This window comes from Clarias gariepinus, chromosome 18 (genome assembly GCF_024256425.1).
Source record: "Clarias gariepinus isolate MV-2021 ecotype Netherlands chromosome 18, CGAR_prim_01v2, whole genome shotgun sequence".
NCBI classification, from domain to species: domain Eukaryota; kingdom Metazoa; phylum Chordata; class Actinopteri; order Siluriformes; family Clariidae; genus Clarias; species Clarias gariepinus.
In genome coordinates this window covers 9,666,519-9,683,262 of record NC_071117.1, presented here as the reverse complement: position 1 = coordinate 9,683,262, position 16,744 = coordinate 9,666,519, and the positions used below count along the sequence as shown (strand labels likewise).

The window sequence follows — 16,744 nt, the reverse complement described above, 5'->3', positions numbered from 1 at the left end:
TTGATATTGAGATGTTTCTGCTACTTCTGCTCTGTAAATCCTTTATAACGGCTCTAATCTGAGGTGCTGGTTGTTAATTGGTGATTTCTGAGGCTCTTAATGAACTTCTTCTCCACAGCAGAGGTACGTTTTGGTCTTGTTTCCCTGGGGAGGTCTTCATGAGAGACAGTTTTCATCATGGTGCTTGATGGTGTTTGCAAATGCACTCAAAACAAGAGTACAAGAACTCTTCCAGAACAGCTGACCTTCGTGTATTAAAATAACAACTGACTGTTATTGTTGTTACCGAATTACCTAAAGTCATACAGTATGTGTAATTTCACAGTTTTGATGTAGTTATGTAAAAAATAAGTCACAAAGCAAAAAACATTGAATTAGAATGTGTGTCCAAACTTTTGACACACACACATACGGTACATCTCAGTATTAAACTTTAAACAAATGTTGTGTTTTAATGATTTTTTTCATTTTTATCTACAGCAAATTGAAGACAGCCAAGATTTAGGATACAATTTCTTTGCATATTTGATTTACATTTCTCCATTTCCTCAGACCATGTTCCAGTTTCGTGCCCAGGTCTTGTTTACGGAGAGCCACATGACACCCTGCTTTGAACATTTGCACATTGTTTAAACATTTGCATTCACTTTGCACCACAGACTCTCCCTTAGTGTGCGCCTTTGTGCTTATTTTATCCTCCTATACTGTATGAGGGTAAAGCAGCCAGGTTGTATTCAATCTGAACCAGAATCGCCATGTAGGTTTTCACATACAAGAAATGAGTGTTTCGTCTGCACCAACAACCAAAAAATAAGGATGGATAAATAAACAAATTGTATCTAGAAATTAAATGGGGTTCCAGGCAAGAATCTCCATCTGAATATGATCCAAAACCATCCATCTAAAGTGGTGCCCTGCTTCTGGTTGGAGTTCTCATCTCATGAGGCTTCTGGCAGCGTGTGGTCTGCTTAAAGAGTGTGCAGTGACTAGGAATGGTTTCATCCGACCAGAGTGATGGTCTTAGACTCGGCTGATGCAAACAGTTTTTCCTTCTCTGGTTGGTGATCACCCTGATGAGTCTGGTTCCTCTAAAGGTTCCTCTCTGTTGTGCCCTCACCCTCGGCTTGCTCCTCAGGGATGATTCATCGCTATGATTCATACATATTGTATTTGTTTATTTATTCATGTATTTTTGATTCTGTGAAGCTGCTTTGTGACATTGACCATTGTTTAAAGTGTTATATAAATGAAAGTGAATTGAATTAAAAATAGGTGAACACTAACAAAACAGAATAAACTTTGGTTAGATGTAAAGGAAAGCTTTTTCTTCCTTCCTTTCTTCTATTAAGTCCTATATGAAGTGACACAGTGGGGTAGTGGTTAGCTACTTGATCGCCTTGCACCTCCAGGGTCCGGGTTCGAATCCCGGCCAGGTTTGCTTCCCGCTTCTGTGTACATGTTCTCCTCGTGCTTGGTGGGTTTCCTCCGGGTACTCTGGTTTCCTCCCACAGTCCAAAGACATGCAGATGAGACTAACTGGTGTTGCCAAAATTGCCCATAGTGTGTGTATGTATGTGTGTGTGCGTGCCCTGCGTGGATTGGCACCCTGTCCAGAGTGTATGTCCAACTGTATGTCTTTACTGGTTCACGATAAAACCAGAAGCACTACAAACATAGAAAATATAACCAACATCAATGTCTGACGTCACTGCCCCAAAAGAGTGGAGCATGTTATAAAACTGAAGTGGGGTTATCTCTGGCGGGGTCCTGGGGATCATCAGAAGACGCAATAAGAAAACCAAATTTAGGGGGAAGGTTAGAGGTTAGAGTTAGTATAAGAGGTTAGGGTTAGGGTTAAACTATGGGTTAGTTTATGGTTGGGATTATGGGTTAGGGTTAGAATATGGGTTAAGGTTACAGTATGATTAGAAAGTGAGTTAGGATTAAAAATATGGGTTAGAGTTATTAATAGAATATGGGTTATGGTTGGGATTATGGGTTAGAATTAAAGTATGTTTAGTGTTAAGTGAAAGCTTGTTTATTTCCGATGTTGCACTAAATTTCTAGATAGTGGACGGTTTGATGATGATGGGTCACTTGGACTGAGGTAAGATCTTTATCATATGGTTGTAAGCTGTCAGGTGTCCACATACCTTTAGCCATATGGTGTAGTGCATTTAGTGGGTAAGTCCTTGGCTAGCTTCCCTGGGGAAATTTTTTTTTTAAGCATTTTGCTGTGACTAAGCAAAAAAGTGGAAGCTGATGTATTAAATAAAAGACATTAGGGTTGTGCCCTCCACAAAAAAAGGCAGTTGTTTTACTTCAAATAATAAAAAACTATGACTTCATTTTTCATTTTTTCTCTTTTTCTTTTTTAAGATATTTATAATTTAAAAAGATTCAAAGAAAAACCCATTGTTTGCAGAGTTAGGTCACAAAGACTGACATTCAAAATCACTGAACTTCTCTTCTCTTTTCTTTTCTTTTCTCTTCTTTCTCAGAGGGAGAGTTTGCTTGTGCAAAGTAGCCATGAGATCATTGTTTTACACATTTTTGCATTTCACATGACCTGGGAGGCTTTGTTAAGCCCAGTCGCTCAGGACACAATAAATAGCAGGCGGCACAAGCCACCTGCCAGACTGTGGACAAACACAGAGTGCAGCATGGGGATCCGTGTCGAATTGGAGATGTTGGCGGTTCTGCTTTTCCTGACCCCCGTTGTGATTGATGGGGTGGTGCTGACAAAGTGCCAGCTGGTGAAGGACCTACAATCTGCTGTACCCCCAACCATGCCGGAACGTGATGCCGTGATTGCAAAAAGTGAGTTCAAGATTATATTTGTTAAAGCTATCCTTGCTATGATACAGTAATATGGTTAACCCTAACCCTAACCTATTACTTTAACCTCGTACGTGATTAAATATCTATATATTGGGTTATATATTGGGTATGCAAACCATTACATGATTATACATACATTATAATAGAATAAAAAAATATCCAGCCTACCTAAAAATAGAAGATGAAAAGCGTTTTGGGGAAAACAAACTTTATATTCCAAGTTAAAAAGTAGCAACCTTGGCTTGACAATAAATTCACATTATATAATATTGATTATATATTAATGCACATTTGCAAATATTTATGCACGTATAAATGTATTGGTTTTAACTGCAAACAGATTTTTCTATTTTTCTCCTGTTTTTTTTTTTTGCAAATATGTCTGTTAACAAACCTACAGTTTTTACATTGCTTTTAGCTGATAAATAATAATTATAACAGAATAAATGCTAATGCAAATTTACCAAAAGGAGGTAAGGAATAATTTCATGGCAAAAAACAGAAAAAAAGATTCACTAGAGTGCTTTATATATTCTGTAATACAGTAATTCCAAAATAGTCCTCGAATAAACAAACCAACCACAATTACTAAATTACTAAATGGCAACAAGTTATTTTAATATTTTATTTCATACATAACATTTAAGATTTGTAGGAAACAATTTCTGCCATATATATATGTTTTTTTTTGTTTACAAACACACGCAGAAAGCATTGAATGTAGTAATAGCTCGTGTTCAAATTGTATTTGTTTCTTATCATTTTATTGATTTTTAAATTATCAACACAACATTCCAAGCATTTCATTCATTTATTTACTTATTGTTGGGAAACCCCCAAACAGACTTTAATATTTTTCCTTTTTGTTTCTTTTACAGTTGTGCGCCAGGCAGAAACGGTTGCTAACTTTAACACCAATTTCACCATACAGATCACTCCACCGACTGAAACTGTGAAAAGCCGCAGTGTCAGAAGTGCCCCGAAAAGTTCTGCTAAAGCCGCTGCTAAAGCCGCCGCTAAACCCGCCGCTAAACCCGCCGCTAAACCCACGACTAAGGCCCCTATTAAAGTGACCACTAAACCTGCCCTGGCCTCCCCTTCGAATACTACACAGAGCTCTAAACCCAAAAATATGACCCAGATGGCGCCCATGAACAACCACACCACTCCACCTGGTCTCCATGGAGTCAACAGTTCACACAGTGATGAACATATGTCTCCTCCTTCCAATGGCTCCCAGAAGTGGACGCTCTACAGCCTGTTCCTGATTCCTGATGCTGTCGCCTGCACCGCGCCCAATGTATCCTCCTTCAACGTGTGCAACACGAACTGCAATGGTGAGGACTAGCATCCTATAAATGTGTTTTTCTATTACACATTTAGCTGGTTGTCCAAATTAGAGCAACAGATTGTATCACATTGTAACAAATTCTCTGTTTGATCTTGTTTACTTTAAAGCGCTGCTTAATGATGACATCACTTTAGCCACCAACTGCATGTTGACTATTTTAACCAAACCGTGAGTAAACAGTCATCAGGAACACTAGTGATAAAATTGAAGCATAATCTGCAATCGGACCATGTCTAATAGTGATTGTTATGTATCATTTAAAGAAAACAATAAGGATTTTTCTTCTCTTTTAAGGTCCAACACCAACCCCGGACCTGAACAGGAAGGTGCTAACGACATCATGGAGGATCTGTAAGTACAGAAAAGATTTTTTTTAACACTAGAGATATTTTTAAGAAATATATTCCAGTTTATATCGTTGTAAAATGTGAGCTCGTTTACAAGGTGAACTGTGAAATCATGACACTAAAAAGCCGAGCTGAGTAAACTAGGTAGTTTTACATAGTGTTATTCTTCATAAAAAAAAAAAACATACCACATACAGTATACAGTATAGCAGTCATTCCACTTGGCCTGAACTGAAATCAAATTTAACCATAAAATGTAAGCATAATTAAAAGAGCCCTCAATTAACTTATGGCTACGTTTTGGTGCTAAAAAGTGTCTGGGCTAGGTGAAAAAGACCTTTTTTAAAAAAAATAAAACTAAATCATTCTTATCTGATGATCCATGCTTAGTTTTTTTTTTTTTGTAAATATGCATACACAATTATATTTTTTTTGGAAAAAAAACAGAATGTTTTCGAATGTTTCAGTTTTCTCACACAACAGAAAGTTCTTCAACTCAAGCATTTCTTTTTCTTTATAAAACAGTACACCATACCGATTGAGCTGCATCATAGAAACTGTAAAGAGTTCTTAAATCAAACCAGACCAAATCAGACCAAAACTGCAAAAGCAGAGCGAGTTTCAGGTCTCATGTTACATTATTGTGCCATAATAATAAATCATGACAGTCTTGTGTTTGAGAAAAACTCTCAGGTTCTATTCTGATCCTTATTTCTCTCATTATGTCTTGCAGGTTCAACAAATTCATGCAGTCCTTCCCCGACCTGAGTCCCTCTGACTACCTTGCTGAGTGTCCTAATCAATAGGTCATGGTACACCTGATCAGACACTCAGATTACTTCTTTGCCAGAAATTAAGCTATCCTGGGCTTCTCTCATCTACTTTAAAGGGGGGGGATAGGGGGTGTCCGGTTGCAAGTTGTATGAATGTAGACTGGAGATCGATTGTATACGACCTTTAATGAATGTGACTTGTCTGATTTGGATGAGTTATTGTTGGATTATTCTTCAGATCCAATTTTAACAAGTTAACAGGTCAACAAGCGTGGATGTGGTGAAGAATGTCCAGAACTGAAATATTATTTTTAATATATTTTTAAATAACCCTTCTGTTATAATACCAGAGATTTATGTATGTTTAATAGATGTAATATACATACATACATACATATTGTATTCATTTCACTGGGAAAAGGATGTCTTTCTCTTTAACTAAACAAAATAATAAAGATTTCCGAGTAGATGCACAAGCAAACGTTTGTCTGGTTATGGATTTGATTCTCAGACTGACACAGACAGAAAAAAAACTTATATATAACATATATTATATACATAACTACCATAATTGCGTATGTAAACAGTATACAGAAAGCGATGAGTGCAAATGATTATGATATAAATCCCTTCGAGGTGGGCGTGGCTATACACACCACTCAAGGCGATAGTGTATACAGTGGCAATGGCAATGCACTTACAAGCCACCAAAATCCTCATAAAACACAAACAAGCTGGTTAATTTCTCTGTTTATAGACACTATAGATTAACATCTTGGATTTAATACAGAACCTAAGCTTTCTTATACTGAAAATAAACAACACATTGTAAATAATCAGTCAGCCAGCTCACGCTACTGTATGGTTTAACTTTTTTAAAAATTATGACATTTGGCAGACGCCCCTATTTAGAGCAATAAGCATTTTTATCTCATTATACATCTGAGCAGTTGAGAGTCCTTTTAAGCAGTTTAAGGGCCTCACTCATGCTCTGTTTTGGCGCCATCTTTCTGAGGTCTTACTCCCGTGTAAATTTTTGGAGCAGTGTGTGTATCCAACTATAGCAAACTATATTTACAATATTCATGTACATAAAATTTATTTTAAGCTAATCCAAAACGACCAATGCAAACTCAGCAAAATAAGAAACGTCCTCTGACTTTCAACTGTTTTTACCCTCAGTAAACTTAATGTGTAAATATTTGTATGAACACTAAAAGAGTCAACACCATAAGACATAAACTAAAAATGTTTCCCAATGTGTCCCTGAATGAAGGGAGGCTCAAAATCAAAAGTACCAGTCAGTATCTGGTGTGGCCACCAGCTGCTTGAAGTACTGCAGTGCATCTCCTCCTCATGGATTGCCTATTGCGGGGACAGTCTGAGCACTGATGGAGGGATTGTGTGTTCCTGGTGTGACTCGGGCAGTTGTTGTGGCCATCCTGTACCTGTCACGCAGGTGTGATATTCGGATGTACCGATCCTGTGCAGGTGTTGTTACACGTGGTCTTCCACTGCGAGGATGATCAGCTGTCCTTCCTGTCTCCCTGTAGCGCCGTCTTAGGCGTCTCACGGTGCGGACATGGCAATTTATTGGCCTAGCCACATCAGCAGTCCTCATGCCTCCCTGCAGCATGCCTAATGCACGTTCACGCAGATGAGCAGGGACCCTGGGCATTTTTCTTTGGGTGTTTTTCACAGTCGGTAGACAAGTCTCTTTAGTGTCCTGCGTTTTTAGAACTGTGACCTTAAATGCCTACTTTCTGTAAGCTGTTAAGGTCTTAACGACCATTCCACAGGTGCATGTTAATTAATTGATTATGGTTAATTGAACATGCATGAAAAAACATTGTTTAAACCCTTTACAATGAAGATCTGTAAAGTTATTTGGATTTTTACAACATTATTGTTGAAATACACAGTCCTGAAAAAGGGACGTTTCTTTTTTTGATGAGTAAATAGGGTCAGGGGGGCCTGGAGCCTATCCCAGGAGCCTTATGGCATGAGGCTTGGTACCCCCTGGACAGGTAGACAATCCACTGATGAGTTGGCAGACACACTCATTCACAGGAACTTGCCCTCATGGCAAATTTTATTACAAATTAATGCAGAAAACCATGAAATTCCAAAAGGTTTACTGTACTTGTTCTTGACACTGTATATACAGTATAACATATGAAGGGGCCAATACTTTTTCACCTTGCTGGGGGCAGGAGCCCGGGGCAGGATACACCCCGGACAAGGTGACACCTATCACGCACCCATTCACACACTATTGGGCAAATTTGGGGGCACCAATAGCCTAATCCACAAGTCTTTGGACTGTGGAAGGAAACTCATCAAGCACGTATAGAACATGCACACTCCATGCACACCCACCCCCCAAGGTGGGAATCAAACCCAGACGCTGAAGGCGACAGTGCTAACCACTAAGCCATCCTAACTCATTAAAAAAAAAACATTTAATTCCATAATAGCTTACAGTATGTCTAAATAATTAGGGCCCATGCAACACCCCAAAACATCATAGTGCACGATGGCCCTCTATCTCCTTGAAGTTTTTTTTTCCACCACTCAGGGCTCTTTGGGGGTCTTAACATGTAACATGCACTATAAGGTTGACAAGTTGGAATCTGCTGCCATTAGGATGTCTGAGTGGCCTGGCCCTCGGCGTATTTAAAGGTTTTACTGCATAGCTCGCACACACTTGCACGTATACATATGAAACCGGGTATACATTTAGAGCTCATTGAGCTGAACAACTTTCGCTCTGCATGTACAGTATGGGCTCAACAGGAACTCAGATATTTTAGGTCATTTGCAAAACACACCTGATGGAATTTGATATACCCCTCATAGTGGATTTTACGATCGTCACCAAACCGGGCCGATGTGATCTCAATAGATCAAGGACGCAAAATTGTAGATGGATTTTTGATTTCTCAAATGGGTCAGCTATGACAATGCCTTAAACTTATGCCAAAAAGTGGTTAATAATTTTGTGTGACGTTATATTGAATGACCTCACATTGAGTAACAGTGATGCTTTTGTGTGATGCTTCAGCTTATTGAAATTCTTAACATAAAATACCCCATATTTTAATCCAAGATGCGATTGTGCAGGTGCTTGGGCCCGCTTATCGCGCCTAATCGGTTTTAAGACTTTTATTACCTTAGACCTGTCTTGCGCAAGTGCGTAACTGGTATCAATCAGGCAGTCTGATCACGGCTTTGGCGTACTGAGAAAACTTTCTACCATGATGGAATCCAAGCACTAGTGAAACATTGGGATAAGTGCATTAGTGTATCTGGAAATTATATAGAGAAATAAAGGGAGTTTTTACTCTCAGATTTAATAATCTGCCCCGTCCCGGTTTGATTTGAACACCCAACGTACTTTAAAAAGAAACACAGGACAACAACGGCAGCTCTAGTCATTTTTGTAAACAACCCAAATACATAAATTGCAAAAAGTAAAAAAGGCAAATATATGCAAACAAATAATTTACCAAATACTGAATAACATTTCGCAGCAGAACTAAAAAAAAAAAAAAAAAAAAAAAAAGAATATAATTAAAATAAATTAATAATAATAATAATAATAATAATAAAAAACTTAAATTGCAGCTGCTAAATAATTTCCGCGCAGTTCAACGCGCGTCATTCTCCTTCTGCAGTTTGCCCTCAAATCCTCCAGGGGGAGTCAGAGAGCTGAACCGGAGCAGAGGAAGGTCACGGGCTCCACCAGCCATACGAAGTGGTGGTGGTGGTGGTGGAGGAGGAGGAGGGTGGGATCTGGAGGCCCTGCAATCATCTCCACGTCCTGAGGTAGGATTATTGTTGATGTCGTTGCCCGTGATGTTGCTGCTACTGCTGGGCCGGCAGCGGGGCAAGAATGTCCCATGGTGGTAACGACGGTACATCACCGCCAATACTACCAACAGCAGTGCGATAAGGAAGCAGAGCAGGAAACACACAGCATAAAGGAGAGTGGGGGCTGAAGTCCTGCTGCAGTCTGGACACGGAAAGAAAAAACGACTTGTTTAATATAGCAGGCAATTACACCGCATCAGGGAAGAAAATGACAGCGGAAGGGATCGCTAGAAATGTATGTTTTAAGAATGAGTAAGAAAAAAAAATGCTGCAAAAATTTTACTTTTATCATTTTAATAATCAAGGAGATGCCACCCTCAGTAAACAGATGATTTTAGATAAGTTCCACAAAAGAAGCGAATCTTCTGTCCAGGATACAAATCCCAGTGTTTTTGCTAAGCAGCACTGGAGTTAAAAAGTTGTGGGTTGCAATCAGAGGAGGAGGGGAAGAAAAGAAAAGAAAAAAAACTAAGGAAAGATTGCAAGGATGGTTCCACCATTTTATTGCAGTCTCCAGCCTGAGCGATTCATAACAAAAACCACAAGAACCTCAATGAGGTCTAAGATCCCTCCACATGTGTTCTCTCAAACATTGTTTTAAACACTACATACAGTAAAGATGATTTATACAAGCCAGAGTGATGGCTGATGTGAGGGACGCTTAACCAACTGCTGAAATTTGGGCTGCACCTTTTTTTTCCAATTGTACTATTATGAAAATTGTTTTAATGAAGTTTAACTATTTTGCAATTTTTTAAGACATACTTGGTTATGTAACCACGGATCACTGTACTTTCTGAAGAAGGAACATGGCTGCCACAGAGTTGAAAAAAACTGATGAACAGCATATAAGCATAGAAGATATGTGAAGTGGCACCAAACACCAAAGTAGAGTTTACATAGGACAGCAATGTAAAGAATGGGGTTTCGATTTTTCTTTAACACATCATCAACATTTGCATAAGGGAAACTTTTTGTGCATCGCCACAAATCACAAAAGGTATCATTTGTACAGCTGGGACTGGATAGTTTGGCAACTTCTGAAGAGCACATCTGGGAAACTCTTAGTGACTACTTCATGCAGAAAAGGAAATGACCGAACCTGCACATGCCGTACAATAAATAGGAGCTAAAATATATAAATAAAAAGGAGTTTGATGCAACACTCACCCACTGTTAAATGCGGAGTTTCTGTTGCAAGTCTGAAGGTTTGGACCGGAGGAGATTTCTCTGTGCAGATAAACAATGTTAAAAAGATTGACAAGTGCAAATTTGATAATAACCCCCCTCTCCATGGTACTGAATCTTTGAAGTGTTGCACATGTAAATAAATAGTGTCTAAGTGATACTAAAGCTTACTTTAGAAGCATACGATTTCCCCAAAACAAAAACATCCATAATCATGAAAAGAGGAAAACGATCATTTGGATCAAGACATTAGAATTTTCCTATTCATAAAAATGTAACCACTTCAAGCAAACAATAAAGACATACAGTACCTTTGATTTCTCTGTTCTCGTCAAGACCAACATGCTCTTGCAAAGTTGTATCATCATCAGACTTTAATATGTCTATGGAAACTGTCTGCTCTGCCATCGTGTCCTCTGCTGGATCTTCAGAACTCGAAGAAGCCACTTGGTTCAAGCGCGCAACCTCATTTTTCTTCATGGTAGCTTTCGTGGGAAACGACTGTCCGAGACCCGGCTTTCTTTTACGCACTCTCTTTTTGGTGGACCGCGTCAGTGTGGTATCAGCAGACGTGGAGATGGTGTGCGTGGTGTGGGTGGGAGCTGGGTTATGTGGGCCATGTGGTCCGTCAAACCACACAGGAGTGTATTGCTCCATAGTTATCCAGTTAACCAGCTCCTCATCATCCTCCTCCTCCTCCTCCTCAGCCAACTCACCATTAAAGGGTACATCTTGGTTATTCGCTTCTTGGCCTCTGATCTTCCGGCTCTCTCCGAAAGATCCTGCATTGACTGTGAAACTCTTATTTACCTGAGGGATAATGCTGTGGTTGGCTTCCACATGCTCAGTATGAACATCTTCAGCATTCTCATCTAGATCATTTGAAATGTTTTCATGTATGGGGATCTGATTCACTGCATCTTTGTCTTCGGTTTCCTTCAACGGGACTTGATCTTTCTCTGACATCATCTCAAATTGATCTGCAAGAATAAAAACAGAAGTACATGTAAGTGGTTTGGACATTCAATTTGGATCTAACCGTCATTAGTACCTTCAGTCAGAACAGAACACCTCACCCATTTATCCCCAGTCTGAAGTCAACAAACATGCACAATGTACACCAATGCTGTCAATATCCACAAATCAAACTTTTCTCAGAAAGTTAATGTAAGTAAAATAGCTTTCATGATAGACATACAGTATGTAACAGCTCATCATCATGGTCATTAAGGATTCCACTGCTCATAACCAACAGCATAAAAGTTACATCAAACAATAACTTTTGAGTTACCTGGAGTTTTTGGAATTCCAAAGGCCTGGTACGCCCCATAAAACCCGCGGTGTGGTGGGTTCGGGTTTTGGCGGATAAGCTGTACCACGTGCACTGTGCTCGAGGCGGACGTATACATGCTCCTTCTCCAGCAGTGCTCCAAGATGCGTCTCCCGCCACCAGAGACCGGAGCCTCATCCAGGTGGATCTGATCCGTCTTCAGGTGGCACACATGCTCTGGGGTCAGGTCCTCTAGGTAGAGCTGTACATGTTTCCCAGGTTGCACCTGGATGGTCCAGTTGCACCAGAGTGCGGGATTGGAGCACAGGTAGTCGGGCGAGAAGAATTCACCACTGTCGCCATAAAGGATCTGGTGGCAGCTTTGCAAAGCATAGAAGGCGTTTCGCTGGTGAGATCCTTCCACAGAGATGGAACAAGGGGAAACATGAGGGAGAACAGGAATATACTGCACAAGAGCAAGACTGGTGACACTTTTAGACACTTAATCACTTTCTCCACAGTTTAAACATTAATTGCAGATGTTTGTACACCCTCGAATAGTACACAAAAACAAATTTAATTATTTATAATATTGGGACAAAACATCTGAGCGTCTATAAGAAAGCCACATGTTAGCAAGACTAATGCCAAAAGAGTTTGGAAGCATAAAGGTTGGACTTTGGAGAAAAGGGAAATGTCACATGGTCTTATAAACACACTATTCCAGTGCGACAGCCGTGTCAGGGTAAGAAGGGACGCTCATGAAGCGATGCACCCGTCATACATAGTGTCCACTGTACAAGCCTCTAAAGACATTGTTATGATCTGGGGTTGCTCCAGTCGCTCAGGTCTAGACTCAGCAACGTTATGGGGCAATAAAATGAAGTCAGCTGATGACCTGAATGTACACGAACTGGGAATCACTTAGTGCGCCCAAATCAAAGCTGAATCCAGAAAATTTATTAGTGCATCACATGTTATGGGGAAATGTTGAATCGATAAAAGTAAAAAGGTTTGCACCTTCCTACCATTTAACAATAATGTTTTTTTTTTTCCTTTTAAATCCTTTGAACAGCTTCTGGATTCTGTCAGTTATCAGTTGTAAGCTTCTTTATTTAGCAGTCATGATCAATGCTTCGTTTTACAGTATGTAAACATGCATACACGTGGAGATTTTTAACTGACAAAAAGAAACATTTGCATTTTTTTTTTTTTGCATTTGCCCTTTTATGTCTGAAGTCTCTAAGTTTTTTTTTATTTAAATCTTTTAAAGAACTTAATTTTCATTCAGATGAAACTTGGCCAATTTAGATTTCACATGAAAAGACATCAACCTGAAAAAAGTGCATTATTCTAAGAATGCAAAATGTTTAAGATACTGCAACATGAATTTAATATGGTTACGGACACTACTGATTTTTTTTTTTTTTGCTTTAACCAAAAAAAAAAGATAAAAATCAACAATATTTTACAGATTATACGCTTCTAGAAGCTTAAACCAATTTTAGTATTAATACTCAAAGAAATATGCAGTTTGCATTTTAAATGATTGCTGTTTGAAAAGTGACCATTTTTGATGGCTCATTACCATCATATCATAATCCAAAACGGCAGAAATTAGCAAGTTTAAATTTTTAGGGAAGCAAGTAATTGGTTACTTCTATGTTGCAGAAACTTCAAAAGTAGCAGCTTTGGCACACACACATTTTCTGTATTATATGTAGGAGATAAAAGAAATTAACAAAATCAGCATCAATACAGTGTTTAAGCTAAGTGTATAAATAAATAAATAAATAAATAAATAAGGAGCGAATAAAAGGTGGTTTTGTGTTTCCTTTTTTAAAGATCAAAGGGAATAAATATTTGCACTTTAAAATGTAAGCATTTTTGGAAGTTTTCAATTATTTCTCTCATGCAGTGGTTAAAAGAAAATACTTCTTGTATATCCTAACCAATTTATAATAAAATACAAATAAATCACAATGCATTTAGAGATAAAGGTTTAAAACAGGACATGTGTAGAGTGATATAAAGCCTATAAACTCATTTTACCTGTAGACATGTGGACATCATGGTCCTTCATCTATTTAATAAAAACAGACAAAGTTGTTAGAGATGTAATAAAATAACCTCTGTATAAATCCCACAGGTGTAAACACCAGTTTACCGTTCGGTCTCTCAGCACAGCGCCAGTGCGCGTGATTAATAAGACATAGAGTGTGTACAGTAAACAGCCTCGATACATTGTAACTGCTTCACAGAGCCGCTCTGCTCAACTCACCTGCACATTTATTGGTAATTAGTCCGCTGCGCATGCGCACATCGCCGCGCCTGCGCTGCTACCGGCAGAGGGCGCCGCGAGACCGCATGAGGGTGATCACGTGACGAGCCTTCGGCGACCAGGTTTCGACCAGGAGCCTTTCTTATTTCTACTTGTTTGTAGAAATAGTTAAACGATTAAAGCTGATCAGATTTAATGTAATCAGTGATATTATTATTTCAGGTTGAAGCCTACGTACGTGAAAAAATTTTTTTTTTGAGACTGGTTTTTGGTTTTCTGAGGTATGAAATGTAAAGGTGACACTGAAAGAGCGAGTTCTGGCCAAAGTACAGATACATAAGAGTTTATACAAAACATTTAAATATTTATATAGAGTCTGTGTGGGATTTAACATAATAACATTAACCTATATAACACGCTCTCACACGTCACTTAGGGTACGAGGCGGGGGCCAATCCATTGCAGGGCACACACACTCACAGACTACAGGCAATTTGGGAACGCCAGTTAGCCTAATCTGTACGTCTTTGGACTGTGGGAGGAGACCGGAGTACCTGGAGGAAACCCACCAAGCACGGGGAGAACATGCAAACGTCACTCACACAGACCCCAAGGCGGGAATCGAAACCAGACCCTGGAGGTGCGAGACCACAGTGCTAACCACTAAGCCACTGGGCTGCCTACTGCCATACAGTCAAGTCCAAAATTATTTATACCCCTGGCAAATGTTGACCTAAAGTTACTTCTATTCAACCTGCAAGATTTTTCTTGATAAGAAATAACACGCGTCTCCCAGATGATAATAAGACGATGTACAAGAGGCATTCCGGAAAAAAATGATTCCATCTGACCATAAAACAGAAGACCAGGAGTCTTGTTCTTACCTTTCTCATAATACTGGTCTTCTGTTTTATGGTCAGATAAAACAAAAATTGAGTTGTTTGGCCACAATGATGTAGCATTCAAAATGATGTGAAAAAGGAGAAGACTTCAACTCTAATGGGTGGCTGTGTGTGGGAGGGGGGGGGCGTTATGTGGGGGAACCTTTTTTGGCATGAAGGTATACACTTTTGGAAAAAGAAGTTTTCCTTGGAAGTATTTGTGAAAGTGTTCCATTGTATTAATCACATTGTTGAGTTCCTTTGTTGTCGTAAGCGTTTCGGCTGCTCCACCCATCCGATCCACACACAACTTGGCACAGGTTTACTGTACACCAGATCCCCTTTCTGAAACAACCCTCGCATGTTGGAGGGCTTGGAGTCAGGAATAAATGTACACACATAGCTTCTAGATTGAGTTTTCTACTTAATGTATTTTCTGTACACACACACACACACACAAACATCAATTTTGTAAAGCCATTCAACCTACTGGCATTTTTGGGGAAGGGAAGAAACCAGAGAACCCTGAGAAAACCCAAAGTCTGTCATTGTTTTTACTGTTTCTTTTCTTTTTAAACAGACTTAATTTTTTATTTATTAAACACTGACACTGCAGAATGCTGCTTACTCTTGTGTCTTAAATCAGTTGATCCCAGCCCGGTCCCTGTCTAATCCCTGGTCCGGTATATTACAGGGTTTTCTCAGCACCAAGCAGACCTGATTAAACTAATAAGTTAGTTAAAGCTACCTCACATTTTAAAGCTATATTAACACAATGACCCAGATACCTTGTGGAATTCTTTAATTGTTTTTTGTGTGCGCGCAAAACCAAAAAATAAATAAATGTTACAGATGACATAAGGCACCAAAGCAACTATCAAACAGTGATGTCTAATCTCCTGCTGGAACTGTCACCCTACTGCATGGTGTAAAAAACAGGAAATGTTCATATAACAAACAGAAAAACAACAGAATAACTATTCTCACAGCAACGGAGTGCAAAAAGAAAAAGAAAGAAATGGCCTCTTACAATTGAAAATATCTTATAGTCAAATGCAATAATCAAAACTGGAATGAAAATTGCTATTTATATAAATACTCAATGTGCACGTGACTTTGTTCACATTGAATTTAATGTCACATTAATATTACACATCATATTAAAAAAATGAACAGCAACATCTGTTGAATTTTGAGATGATTTTTTTATGATAAGGGCATTTTTCATTAAAATTTTAAATTAGTGTACCCACTCTTTCCGTTACCTCAAGCTTGGCGAAATACAAACACAGATTTATTCAGTAGTTTTTACGTGATGTGTACACACAAACCGACAAAAATTCCCAGAACAATTTTGATGTTCTATTACTGTTCTATCTTACAGTACGTCTCTACAAGTTATTGTTTCAAATATCGTCAATGTACAGACATTTACAGCTTTATTATATGTATGGATTGGAGATGGGAACCACTAGGGATCTCCTGATACAATATTATCGTGAGATCTATTGTAGATGCCAACTCGATTTGTATTTAGATTCTGTAAACATCACATTTTTATAAATATCCTAATTTGATATTGAATTTCTTTTTTCTCAGAATTTTTGTTATAATTGTAAAACTTTGAACCTTGTAAAAGAAAAAAAAGTTGAGCAATAACTCAAAAGCTTCAGGCTACAAAACGCAAAATTTACTTCAACTAAACCGATATTTGTACCAGGCAGCCCATATCTCTGGTGTGTTACTCACAATAAATTATGCTTTGCTGCCTGCCATTGTGAGTAGTTTAGAGCTCACCACCTGTAGGATTATAGAAAAACGCTGTTGTATCACAATCTCAAATGCAAACATATATAAATTAAAGATTAATAAAAAATAAAAAAAAAGGGGGCGAAACATGAATCGCCAAACGAAAGATTAGTGATATTTTTTCCATCTC

The 16,744-nt window shown here is 38.7% G+C and overlaps 2 protein-coding genes across 2 annotated transcripts; one reads left to right on the top strand and one right to left on the bottom strand.

The window, feature by feature from the left end:
* The first annotated feature begins 2,640 nt into the window (after positions 1 to 2,640).
* LOC128506880 (uncharacterized) lies at positions 2,641 to 5,787 on the top strand. The gene is made up of 5 exons (XM_053477489.1): positions 2,641 to 2,820; positions 3,720 to 4,178; positions 4,300 to 4,360; positions 4,487 to 4,543; positions 5,273 to 5,787. Exons 1-5 carry the CDS (start codon positions 2,664 to 2,666, stop codon positions 5,343 to 5,345), a joined length of 807 nt encoding a protein of 268 aa, XP_053333464.1. The 5' UTR covers positions 2,641 to 2,663; the 3' UTR covers positions 5,346 to 5,787.
* Positions 5,788 to 7,487: 1,700 nt separating this feature from the next.
* Positions 7,488 to 13,896, bottom strand: zgc:66455 (uncharacterized protein LOC393502 homolog). The gene is made up of 6 exons (XM_053477372.1): positions 13,811 to 13,896; positions 13,696 to 13,726; positions 11,665 to 12,060; positions 10,685 to 11,353; positions 10,356 to 10,415; positions 7,488 to 9,327 (listed from the first exon to the last, which is right to left on the bottom strand). The coding sequence occupies exons 1-6, from the start codon at positions 13,886 to 13,888 to the stop codon at positions 8,963 to 8,965; spliced, it is 1,599 nt and encodes a 532-aa protein (XP_053333347.1). The 5' UTR covers positions 13,889 to 13,896; the 3' UTR covers positions 7,488 to 8,962.
* Between the last annotated feature and the right edge of the window lie 2,848 nt (positions 13,897 to 16,744).

Coding starts and splice junctions, on each gene's coding strand:
- zgc:66455 (XM_053477372.1), bottom strand. CDS start 13,888: ATGTATCGAGGCTGTTTACTGTACACACTCTATGTCTTATTAATCACG. Junction 10,416..10,684: donor CGAGAACAGAGAAATCAAAG/GTACTGTATGTC, acceptor TTATCTGCACAG/AGAAATCTCCTCCGGTCCAA. Junction 9,328..10,355: donor AACTCCGCATTTAACAGTGG/GTGAGTGTTGCA, acceptor TTCCGTGTCCAG/ACTGCAGCAGGACTTCAGCC.
- LOC128506880 (XM_053477489.1), top strand. CDS start 2,664: ATGGGGATCCGTGTCGAATTGGAGATGTTGGCGGTTCTGCTTTTCCTG. Junction 2,821..3,719: donor TGATGCCGTGATTGCAAAAA/GTGAGTTCAAGA, acceptor TTTCTTTTACAG/TTGTGCGCCAGGCAGAAACG. Junction 4,361..4,486: donor TTGACTATTTTAACCAAACC/GTGAGTAAACAG, acceptor TTCTCTTTTAAG/GTCCAACACCAACCCCGGAC.